The following is a 12,500-nucleotide window of genomic DNA, read 5'->3' on the forward strand; positions in this document are numbered from 1 at the left end:
CACATCCAAGCACTACCCAGCAGGAGTGAAACGACGATGTTTCTAGGGATTTTTACTGTTCCGTTCGCTTCCTTTGCCCCAAAACGGTTCGAATATCGAATGTCCTCTACTGTGGAACCAGTGCTCGTGTGTCTGTGTGTGCAATGAGGAGAAGCGTCTTAAGGCCGGGGTTGGATGCGAAGAAGAATTTCAGCTCGCATTTCCCTTTTTGCGCAGCCCCGGAAGACAGGACAGTGTGTGCAAGGATCGTCGCGCAGACGCCCGTTTCCAGAGAAGCGTAAATAAATTCCGCATCTCCGGCGACGACACGTTGCTGTCGCTTCTTCTCGGCTTTTCTTTTTGCCTGCCCTGAAAATTCCCTGTGGCCCAGAGGACGCACACTTCTTGGGCGTCATTTATATTATTTTTTGTTCCCCCAAAAACCGTTGGTGGCATTCATCTGTTTTCGCACCATTTCGGCCTGGTGTCCGCCGCTGGCGGCATCGGCAGCAGCAGCAGCAACAGCAGAAGCATGAGTCTTTGGCACAAATTTCCCTTTTTTCTCTCCCTCTTTCGCTCTCTATTTGTCCTCCGATGTGTTGTTGCTGCTCTTCATTCTGTAATGGTTCATCTTTACGGTTTTCTTGCAGATCTTCTGCAAAAGGCTACAATGATCACAGGTTATGCTGCTGCTGCTGCTGCAGGCATGTATTTGCGGACATTTGTCTTTGCTTCGCATCATCCTCCATCCTTTGTTGGTTGGTGCCTGTCCCTGAGTCGACCGTTCGGTGAGCATTTCTGTTCGAGAATACCGAATGTCTTTTCTGTCGATTTTCAAGGACGAAAAGGAAAAAAAAAGGACAACGATTGCGGTCCGGTATTCTGGAAACCTTCATAATTCGTACATTAAACGATATTTACGTTTTCGAAAGAATTAAGAATATTATCATTCAGCAAAAGTTATGAAACTTGTTTCTTGTGTAATCACATTATTATGGTTCCAACGACAACTCAAATGGATGCAACTCTTTAGGTGTATCTTGCAACCAAAAAGAGAAATGATGCATTTCATTTTCGCTTATTTCGGGACTTCTCTACCGGTCAATGAACGAGAAGCGAATGTCCAATGAGCTTGGGCATGGAGTGTGGGTTCACTTTTCCCGCGAAAGGCCACACTGCAATTCAGTGTGGTTGTTTTTGATCGTCTTCCTGTGCACCCGCCGGAAAGCACGAGCTCGATGCTCGATCATCGACTGACGACAAAGACGACGACGACGACGACAACGCCAGAGACCCAGACAGGGACGTTACACAGGGACCGGGAGAAACCAGAATCGTCGTCCCCCAAACTTTTTGGAGGCTACCATGCCGGAATAAATAATCACTTTCCTTATCTTTCAGGAAACACACACGCATACACAACACAACGGAGGAGACGCATCGAAATAAGATCCGAGAAAAGCATCGGAATCGAAAGTCAAGTGAAACATGGAATGGGACTGGAAGTGGAATTGTTGGTATGGCGTTTTCAAGACGGAAAGGGAAACACATCCTTTGGCTAATTAAAAACATTCTCACGTGCACTACGCGACACGATCCACGATTCTTCTCCGTTTTCGAAGATGGTGTGTGTCGAGAGAGAGAGAGCGCGAGAAGAAGTGGACACTTTTTTTTCTGATTATTAATCTGACATTTCTTCTGTCAAAAAGACACAAAACGGAAAGAAATAGAGAAATCAAAGTAAATCATAGTGAACAGGAATGCGCTCCGTTGGATTCATAATAAAATGCAACAGAGGACAGAAGAGACGGAAGAAAAACGAAGAGAGCAAAGCAAGCCGGGCATCCGCCGGGCGCCGATGTAGCATAAAAGTAGAACGCGAAGCGAGCATGCCCAGGTTTCACATCTAATCATAAAATCGCGATTATAAAATATGATTCGTTCGAATTAATGCAACCCGGTCCGTCCCTGCCTCCCGAGTCCCGCGTGCGCTTCGTCGTCGCCAGGCGTTGGCCGCGCGCAGAAATGGTACGGTGCGGCGGCGGCGCGCACACGCTCACGACTTCCAGCTATTCAGGGAACGAAAGAAGAAACCCTTGAAACGATCCTTGAGAATGATAACTGGAGTGGTATAAGCAGAGCGTCCATTCCTGTGCTTCCACCATTCCATGCCACCTCCTCCCCCCCCCTCCTCCCTTTCGCGATCTGGCAAATGTAATTTTCTTCTCTTCTTCACGCGCACCGTTCTTGCGGCTGGAGCCAAGTTTCCTCTGCCTAACCCCCACCTAACAGCTCCCCCCGCAAAGAAGTGTGGTTATTCTAAGGAAAACAATGAGACTTTCCGCGGATGGACGGTGGAGCTCAACAATCAGCAAAATAAAAAAATAAAACGGGCGCACGAGATTGGAAAACCAGAACAACACACGGCACCACAACAACACGGCGCGGATCGTGGAAAACAGAGGTTCCTTCCTGCGAGGGCATTTGCTGGCCCAAAGGCCAACCAACCATCAGCCACAGCAAAGGAAGGGAAAAATATATATTTTTCTAATTTATTATTTACCGTTGGCCTTCTTTTTTCTCGATTTCGGCGCCATGTCTGTGGCTGTTGCTGGTTGTTGTTGTTGTTGCTATCCGATGCTTCGTCGTCGTCGTCGTCGGGATTCTCTCGTCTGGGACCCTTCGCAACCGGGGTCGCGGGTACGTGCTCTGCGCGCCCAAGAAAAGAAGAAGGTGCACAGGCCCTGGCTGGCTGGCTGGTGGCTGTTTCTTCTGATTTGTTTTCCCTTGCCTTTCGTATGCACGCAGCAGCCTCTGCCGCTTATCTGGGGGCGTTTCTCGTTCGCTTTATATCATGTACCGGGCGTCGTTAACTGTTGGACACCTTCGGCAGCAGCGCAGCGATCGGCTCCTTAGATTTCACTTTTCTTGTTTTGGTTTTTTTTTTCGGTTGTTGTCGAGGTCGACCTGCTTCGCTTGCAGGCTAATTTGATTGAACGAAACACTCGCGGCGACCGCGGCGACTGCTGCGATTCAATGATTGCCGACTCGACGACACACTCAAAAGCAATATGACACCGAGAACTTCACCGGGGGACTATACACACCACAGCACCACGCATCACAAACACACTTTCCTCGGAAGCACTTTTCTTCGTTCTCTCGAACATCGGCGATTAGAAAATTCACGTCGCGAAATCTTCCCCCTCTTCTACCACGCGCTACTTGACACGGCCTTTCCCCCTAATCTATCAACACACGCGTTATCATGCAACCACAGGATTGCGGCCAGGCTGCTGGCTGATGAGACTAATTATGCTGCCAGACCTTTCTAGAGGAGCCACTCGCAGCCACCGGCGTATCCTTATCAGCCTGTAACTATCGACAACGACGAACAACTGGCGGCGGTAGTAGCGCGCCTGTTGCTTCTTCAAATCCGAAGTGACGGGTGGAATTGTTTTGATTTTCCTCCTTTTTTCCCTTTTTCCGCAATTTTATCGATTGGCACCGATATCGTGAACCGAAGTTGTCACCAAACCAACCGCCGCTTTACTCTTAGTGGCTGCAAATTGCGGGTGTACACTGCAGCTGTCAGAATTCGCATCAACAACGGCCCTCCCCCAACCGAGTGCGCGAGTGTGTTTTCGTGAGAGCGAAACGGGCGACTAATCGATGGGAAGTAGTGCCGTGTGTTGTGATACTGGCGATTCAAAGCAAGCCAAGGGTTTGTAGTAGTTGCGGCGTCATTCAATCGCAGACCAGACTAATTGATGCTCTTTCTAGCGACCAACAACACACTAGAATGCACTCGAGAAACTGTTCTCGCTACGGTCGATGTCATCGAGTGACGAGAATTCCCGCTATGACGTAATTTCGGGCACACACCACACCAACAATCGTAGCACAAAACACGCACTCTACACACCGCGCGATGTCGTTTTCTAGTGTTCCGACGGTCGATTGTTGCGGATCATGCTCCTCGTCGTCACCAAAAAGGCGGCATTGGGCGGATGGATGGTCGTTCTGATGCTTATGCGCACTCGCGAGACGCGGAGGACACACAAATCGATTCCGCGAACCTCGAGAGACAAAGAGAGACTGCCGAGAGCCGGAGAGAGCCTGAGAAATCTCAACCCGCTCGAGCAACACTCGATGGCGGTTGACACCAACACCAACAGCACGGCTTTTTGTTATGCTCGCGATGCTGCACTCACACACGCGTGCTTGCTACGCGGAATGAGTGAGACGGAGCATCCCGATGCTATCTCGCTTCGCATTCGGTCGTTGAGCCGACGAACAGCCGAACATCATGTTCGGTAGAATGGCTGATGGAGGCGCAGGCGCAGGCAGGTGGGCGGGCGGGCGGGTAAGAACGGACCTCCCGCTCCGGCCCCCGCGGATTCTGATTCTTGAAGATTCGCCACGGCAGCCGGCGGTCGGAAAGCGTTATAAATATGTGTTATAAATAATAAACGGCCGCGTACGCGCCCGTCCGCCACCCTGCTGCCCTTAACCCCCTTCCCCCACCCGCCCGCATTCCCTTCCTCCTACTCCTGTCCTCACGATGCCAAGATCGCTTTGGGGCGATAAAACATAAACATTCGTCCACCATCCCTTTCCGGCGCATGCTTTCGTCGCTTTCTTTTCGCCTCTTTTGCGCCCACGGGACCATGGGAGGTGGTGGCATCCATCCGTGGTGTTGTTCTGCTGGATGATCGATGCTACGATGTGGCTGGCTGGCTGGCTGGTTGGCGGGGAGAACTCGAGATCATCGGCGCGAAAGCATAAGCAGCAGCATACTATGATCCAAGAACACTACACACGCACACACACACACACACCCTGGAAGCGGCGCACGAGCGATGTGTCGTCTGGCGTAAAAATGATTTGTGGGTGGAATGGGGACACAGAATCGACTCTAACCGACTCGAACAGAATTTAAATTTCGATCGCAGCATTGGATTTGAATATCGCCACAAGGGGATCGACGGTGGTGGTTGCGGTCGTCAAGACAACCGCATAAAATCGAAAAAAGAACCAATCAAAGCAGCAACCAGAGGACAGCGAAAGAACACGGTGCGTACATTGGCTCGGGCACTGGTGGTGGTGGTGGTGGTGATGATGGTGGCATGTTGGAATCTGCCACGGCGGTGAGCAATATTGTTGTGTATTTGGCAAAAATAGATTACCGACAGACGACACAGATTATCCGCCGCTTCGAATCGACGATAGCGATCCGTCTTCGCGGTACTTTCCGTTTCGGTGGTGAACAACAGACGGTGGGCCGGTCGAGACGACAGGAAGGAGGGTAACACACATTAAGCGCGATCATTGGCCACCACCATTCGGCTACAGCAGCACGCGCGCGCGACCGCGGCTCAATTCTGCGCGGCTAGACCGAGTGTCTCTGATGCCTAAAAATAGTTGTTTTCCTCGAGGTTTTTTGATCGAAGAGTCAGCAGTAACAGCACCGCTTGCTTGACTTGCTAGGTTGGGGTCTGTTCCGTTTCGTTTCCGTTCAGGACGTTCGTCCACCGGCTTCGGCCTACTTTGCCCTCCGTCGGCCGTCTCAGACTGGCAACTAGCTTTCTTAGTGTTTTTTTGCTTGCTTCGATTTAAGGTTTTGCCGTCATCGCAGACACACCCCGGGGGGATCGTAAGTGTCACCCGTCCTTAAGAAACGGCTTTCCGCGTCTGATATATCTGTCTGGCTGTCTGTCTGGCTTGGGCGATTGGCCAGAATTGTTGGCCAGCCGTAGCAGCGAGACACATGCAAACTCGTCGCAGTCAATAGTGACGGAGAGGGTTTGGCGGGATTATTATCGTTTTATGCATGCAAGATGGAACCAACAAAGCGAATACTTTCGGTCTAGCGAACCCCTTTTACGATATACGGCTTCAAGTGATCACGTACAGAAGTGCGTGCTATGATATGGAGACGAGACCAACATTCCAGTACCACCTGTTTACGGGGGTTAACAAATCGAACTACCTCCACCGTCCGACATACCCACAGCGAACAGGTGCCAAATGAGGTAGGGAGATCCCGGCAGTTCTCATGGCTGATCACGTCCGACTACCAGCAACCAATACAGCATACACACCTGAAGCAATCAATCCCTCAGGTATATGCAGGGCAACACATTGTCTTCAAGGAAGCAAAGAGCAGCGAAGGTAAAGGATCAACCCCGGGAGATCAATTCCACCATCGTTGGGCCCAAAACACTTGAAGCAAATCACGACCCGCGTTTTACACCCATCGCCATCAGAAGAGAAAAAAAAACGAAACAATTGTTACAGCAGCGAATATGCTGGTATTGGTGCTATGCTTCTGGGACTCGCTGCTCGGTGATCATGCGAAGCTAACGATCAAAACACAATAGACCAACACGCCGTCCTGGGGATTGTTAAGCAGGAAAGGAGAACCCGGGTGCAGCAGCATGGCAACGCATAGTGGCCACGCAACAACACAATTGGAGGGATCGGAGAAGAGATCCCAAAATCTCGGACGATGATGCCCGGACTGGTAATATTTATCTCATTTCAATACTGGTCCCCATCATCATTTTTTACTTCTTCCATTTTCTATACAAAATCAACCAGCGAGAATCAGACGCACGCTTTCGTCCAAAGCGTCTTTTCGTGCTCTCGCTTCTCTTTGCTGCAGCAGCAGATCCTCTCTTGTCCTTTGCTTCACACCATCAGCAGCAGCCCTTCTTCAGCCTCGATGATCATGCGGCCGTCCTTCGAAAAACCGATCACGATAGAATGACGTTTGACTCTGTTTTTGTTCTGGTTCTCCCTTATTCTTTCCTTCCAGCCCGTCTGTGTGTGTGTGTGTGTGTGTGTGCCTTTGTCTGCTGGTCGTTCCTTTGAATCTCCTTCATCATCTTGTGCGCTTCATGTTGCTCCTTCGCGGGTGTTGTTCGACGCTTTGGCTTCGATCCTCTTTGCATTCGCCTTCACCATCGTTCTCTGTTGTCGATCTTTTGTACGCCCCAGACCCATGGAGGAGTACGAGTGAAGTACGGTTACGGGGTCGGGTTGCCTGAAAAATGAGCCTCCCGGGTCCCGGACTCAGGCCGGGTCAACCGGCAGGCAGGCGAAGGCAAAGACGAAGAAGCGTTCTTTTCAAGTGTTAAGGAATCAGATTTTATTATTACACTCGTTTCTTTTCATTTTACGATCGACCAACGAACGGACCCCCGTCAGGAGGGACTACAAGGGTGGACTGGTAGGGGGGCGATGGCGTATGAGAAGGGAAAGCCCAAACGGCCAGAGGCCCTGTCAAGCGCTGTGGAGAGCTCAGGACAATCGACGTTTTGGAACAGGGACGTTGACCAGACGACGACGACGACGACGACGACGATTGACCTCCAACCAACGGTCGATCGAGGAGAAACATTTCCGACGGATCCGAACCATCACTCGGTGAGATATCTGTCGGCGCGGAAGCGTCCACAGCCTGGAGTTCTGGTATGGCACGCACGCCAAGCCAAACGATGTATTAATTGCATTAATATCATAAAAATTTAAATTGTAACGAATCCGTCGTGTCGCGCGAATGCAATTTGGGGCGGGGACGTACAATCTCGGCCATATCACGGTGCATGCAACACCATAAGCAAATAAACATTTCCGAGCACTCGCTGCATCTCATGCCAATGATACCTTTCAACACCTCTCCTCCACCAGGGTGGTGGTGACACCAGCCGGGTGCGGCTTTGGCTCGATCGCTCGATCGCGTTTCGATGGCGGCCATGTGGGTACTACTTTCGACATAATTTATATTTAAATCCTCGCAAAACGGTCGCTTACGCGGTCGGCACGCATACACACGCGAGTGCGCGAGATGGAGAGATGTGGGAAATTTGCATTTTAATTAAAATTTCTCCATCACCTTTGGCCGCATTAAACAGTTGGGACCTCGCATTGGCACCTAATTGCAGCATCCCGGACTTCTCCTTCACCGCAACCGGTGCCGGTTGTGCCGGAGGAGCCAACTGTATCATTCACGGCAACGGCACTGCACTATGCACTCTGCACAGTGTAATGAGTGCAATGAAAGGTCTCAGGGATTTTGGTGCATAAATTGGACAAATTTATTCCGCGTGTAGCGGTGGTGCTGGTGGTGGTCGTGGCCCACCGCATTTCATTGTGCACGCGTGGTGTCCGTATGCGGAGCAGTACGTCGGTGCTGGCGCCCTCCACGCGGCAGGGGACAGTGCTGGATTATATGCTTTTATATCAATATTTTCGGCGCTGAAATGGTCACCATATTTTATAGCTGGAACGGGTGTAAATATACGATATTAAGAGCCATTTTGCCTTTAATGTGCTCGTTAAATAGTTGGAGCCTTCAGAGTCAGAGCCAGAGGTTTGCTGACCCGCTGCGTACCTGCCACCCTTGCGGCATCATTAAATCCTTCTGTTTGTTGTGAAGGATATTGGTAATGAATGGCAGAAAGTTTTCGTCATGAGACACTTTTGCAATGGGGAGGGGACAGCATTCAGGGAAACATTTTGCGCACGTTCGTCAAGTAATGTCACACCAAACGGTGTGGCATCGAAGGTGTAAAGGTGGCCGAGTGTCGTTTGCATCTTAATCAGCCTCCGACACTGACACTGGCAGGGGTTGTTGGACCCCCTCTTTTTTGATCCCATTCTGGTGGATTAGCCGTGTGCAAGACAAGCAATAATCGCTGATAATCCAATAATGGTGCGATAAGGTGATTTGGTTTCATTTCATTAACCAAAAATTGGTACTTTTGTTTCAATTATGCGATTGTCCATTTAATTTGTTAAGGAAAAAATGGAGCAACACAAAGTTCAAACATCAAACAACAAACTCACCATTACTGAATGCTAATAAGCAATTCATCGGAACGGAAAGAGGATACCAACACCGACAAAAAAAAAGGGTAATTAATAGAAGCATTTTATTTTAATGGAAAGCCCTTGATTCTGTGTTTACCCATTAAATGGGGTTCCGGTTAAAAAATGGCTGCGCCTTACAAACTGGGCTTACCCTCAGCAGCATCCGCCGAAGTACCGCAACGGGACGATAAAGCATTCCTCCCCAGCACAACACACTCAACAGCAACAGCAGCAACAGGCAAGAGATCATCGGGCGGAGGCCGCCGAAATGGAAGCGTCGCACCCAATAAATACGTGTGCTGTCGGTCGGGGGGAATCGCGGGGTGGCCGGGAGTCGGTCGGTACGTCGGGACGTTAAGAATAAGAACGAACGGGGCATATCATGATTTGCATATTATTTCCTTTGAAGTTTACACGGGATGCCGCGGGATGGAGTCGAAGGAGCAGAATAAGAAGAAGCAGAAGCAGAATAAGAAGCAGAAGACGTAGGCAGCAGTCGCGCCCCGCCACGCACCGCACCGACCCGCTAGTCGCGAGCCCAAGGTGTGGCGAAAACGTGGCGCGGTTTATGCTTAAAAGCATAACAGTGTTCTCGTGTCTGCGCGTAAATTTGCGCGACCACCCACTGATCCCTCCTCCCTGGGTTCGTTTACTTCCCTTCCATCTTCGGTGGGTACGGTACGATCCTGCTGGATTATGTTCTCCTTCTTCTGGTTGCTGCTGCTGCTCGGAGTGGTTTGTGTTGAACAAGCAGAAGAGGAATGATCAAGTGAAATCGAGTGAGGCAATTTGAGAGGCAAAACCGTAATGGAAGAACAAAACTAAAACGGTAGAGAATCTGGCAGGCGAACGATGTCCTCCTCCTGTTTCTCCTGCTACCCACAACAGATCCGCAGCAGCACACGGTGATGTGTTCCAACTTGGAAGGGGGGCAGAACACACGCGGGGACGAAATATCGGAAAGCTCTACACCACACGTTGATAGCCGAGTGGCTACTGTTTTGTGGGGAGCCCAAGGAGGGGGAATCCCCCGAACTCCGAATACCAAAAGAGAACGCACAATGTATTAAGAGAATGACCACGAGAGGCATGAGCAGCACGAGGAGTAGCAGCAGCAGCAGCAGCAGCCATCACGAGAACATTGCACCTTCCGAAGCTGTCAGACATTAGTTAGTCAGGTTCTTGTATGTCGCGGAATCACTGTCACCGGGAAGGGGAGGTCCATGGTGCCGGCCATGGAGGGTGTGTTCCGGGTTGTTGTTGTTGTTGTTTCGCGCGAATCTCATTCCGTTCCGTGAACGCTTTTGAATGCCAAACGGAACCAGACGCGGACACGGTTGATGCAGCATTCGAAGTCAAACAAACGGAGTAGAGATCACGAAGCGTAGCTAGTAGAACAGCAACAAGACGAGGTGTCAAGTGGCTACTAGGATCTCTGCGCCTTAATGAACCTGACAAAGCTTATCCGATGTTTTCGGCTTAATGCCTCCCCCGTGCATGCTCTGTTGTCGGATTTCATGCGTACCATCAACGCGAAAACCAGCCACAACTAATTTGTTGCAGATTGATTGATATTTGAAGCATGTGCAATAAGAAGATCAGCGTTTAACTGTGGCATTTGCGGAGAATAAAAAGAGGGTAACGAGCAGTACGCATTCCACACCCCTCACATTGTCGGTCAATCATTGTTAGATATGATTCAGCCGCTGTAGAGTCCATCATGTGGGCTTCAACGGTGGTGGTTGAACGTGGGCTCGGAACTGTGCACCGAAGCGCGTGTGTGGGAGGTGGCTTACTCCGACCATTCGTAACGATAAATCAGCTGGCATTCTGTTTCCCCCTATCGCCATTATGGAAATGCCGATACAAAAAGTCACATTCTACACATTGACTGCCGCTTTGTTCCGCGCAGATCGTTATCCCCCTCCCCGTACCGCGTGGTGTTGGTGACAAAACATGGCCTTACAAAAAATGACAATTGTCATTGCCGGTATCGCCGGCAAACAACTTCATTAGAAATCCATTAAAACGTCAATTATTATTCCACGCGACGAATGACGAAGGGCCACACAATGGGGTGGTGGAGCAGGGGGCGGCCACGTGAAGGTCACAGCAGCCCGACTGCCTGCCTGCCTGCCTGCCTTCCTTCCGGCAATCCACCGCTCCGATGGCATTCTTTCGATGCTTCACAGATTTCTGCCCGGCAAGTGCAACAGGGCAGAACAGCGCGACGCACGGCCTGGTTGGTTGGTTGGTTGGTTGGTTGGTTGGCTGGCTGGCTGGTTAGCTGGCCAGCCGGCTTGCCCTTCGCCGGACAGCAAAACAAGTGATTTAACGCGGTTTTAAATGGTGACGCGGGACACGATCCACTTTCACGATCGATTGCAACGAGGGGGTATCGACGAGCGAAGTGTGCTAATCGTTCGCTCTCCACTCGCGCACAGCCCACGGAATGTCAACCTCCTGTGAGGTGGTAGGGGCCGGTCGCTGCTCCAAGCGGTCCAAGGGCTGCAGCAAAAGGCTGCACAGCGCGCTGCTCGAGCTAGGACAGGAGGGTTTGCATACAACGCGATAAGCCTACTGTGACAACCGCGAGCAACACCACCAAGTAGGCTATACTTAGCTGGCGAAACACATGCACCTTCCTTCCTCGAACGACAATAGAGGAGCGGTGTTGAACAGTGACCGCGAGGAGAGAGCGAGAGAGATAAGTAATCTCGCGCGCGTACGTTTCTGCACGTTTCGATGCCTAGCCATGGACGCGCTCGATGTTTGCTGTAGCTCAAGCCACCCAAGCCAAGGGCTCCCGTTGTCTACTGGCCGGCGACTGGGCGCGAATAATTGTTGCAGAGTAGCAAATTAAGAGATGCCACACGGGTGCCCCGTCGTGGAACGTTGCGATCGGTCGCGATGGTTCTCTACGTGTTTGTCATTTGCCGTCGTCGTGGTACTGGAACTGGTGTTCCATTAAGCGCGCGCGCGAACGGCGCAAGGTACAGTTACAGTTTTAAGGTCGCCACCACACATTTGCGCCGTTGGGACCTTTGTGGAGAGATAGTAAGTCGAGGAAGGCGCAGGGCTTCTGTGTTGTGATAAGTCCCTTGAGCTGCCGGACTACGCGACTACAGTTACCGCGTCCCGCAATTATAGGTATGATGATCGCCGTAAGTGCAGAGCGTCTCGAGGCACGAGACAGGCTAGCGACAAACACGTATCTGTGCGGCATGACGTGGTCACTCGCGGCACACATACATACAGGCACATATGGATAATATGTTGACCAGCGGATCTTCATCAGCAGCGTCAGAGCCTTACCATAACGAGTTTCCTGTGGATCCTTTTGCGCCCGAATCCAATTCACACAGACATCTACCTTCCCCCGCAGGAGGTGAGAGCGCGGTTACGGTCACCTTGTTTAGCGTTGGCGACCGAAAAACCATAAAAACCATCTAACGTTCCGTGTTGGGAGGGGGGGGGTTAAACTGGTTAGTATGTAGGCGGTAGGTGCCAGTCAAAATTGGGCTTTTTTGTCGCCTACCTTTCTGGGGAGGAGTGGGATCCCCATCCATCCGATTGCCGGGGGGGCGTAAAATTGTTTTATTGCTTCTCCATAATGATTCCGTGGTGGCGGCGGCGGCGGCCCG

The 12,500-nt window shown here is 51.0% G+C and overlaps 2 protein-coding genes across 3 annotated transcripts in view; one reads left to right on the forward strand and one right to left on the reverse strand.

Annotated features, from left to right (window-relative positions):
- Positions 1-3,269, forward strand: part of LOC125951368 (V-type proton ATPase 21 kDa proteolipid subunit c'') — a 99,118-nt gene extending 95,849 nt beyond the window's left edge. Inside the window, exon 3 of the mRNA XM_049680171.1 lies at positions 3,260-3,269. The gene's annotated coding sequence lies outside the window, so the exon portion shown is untranslated. The remainder of the gene's footprint in view (positions 1-3,259) is intronic.
- The window catches only part of LOC125951347 (bone morphogenetic protein receptor type-1B), a 100,609-nt gene that overhangs the window by 19,906 nt on the left and 68,203 nt on the right, over positions 1-12,500 (reverse strand). Inside the window, exon 1 of one of the 2 annotated variants that reach the window (XM_049680133.1) lies at positions 2,543-4,077. The exons of the other annotated variant lie outside the window; for it this stretch is intronic. Within the exon in view, the coding sequence (XP_049536090.1) occupies positions 2,543-2,576 (34 nt within the window). The 5' untranslated portion in view covers positions 2,577-4,077. Of the gene's footprint in view, positions 1-2,542; positions 4,078-12,500 lie in introns of those variants that run through there. 2 annotated transcript variants of the gene reach the window in all.

This window comes from Anopheles darlingi, chromosome 2 (genome assembly GCF_943734745.1).
Source record: "Anopheles darlingi chromosome 2, idAnoDarlMG_H_01, whole genome shotgun sequence".
Lineage (NCBI taxonomy): Eukaryota > Metazoa > Arthropoda > Insecta > Diptera > Culicidae > Anopheles > Anopheles darlingi.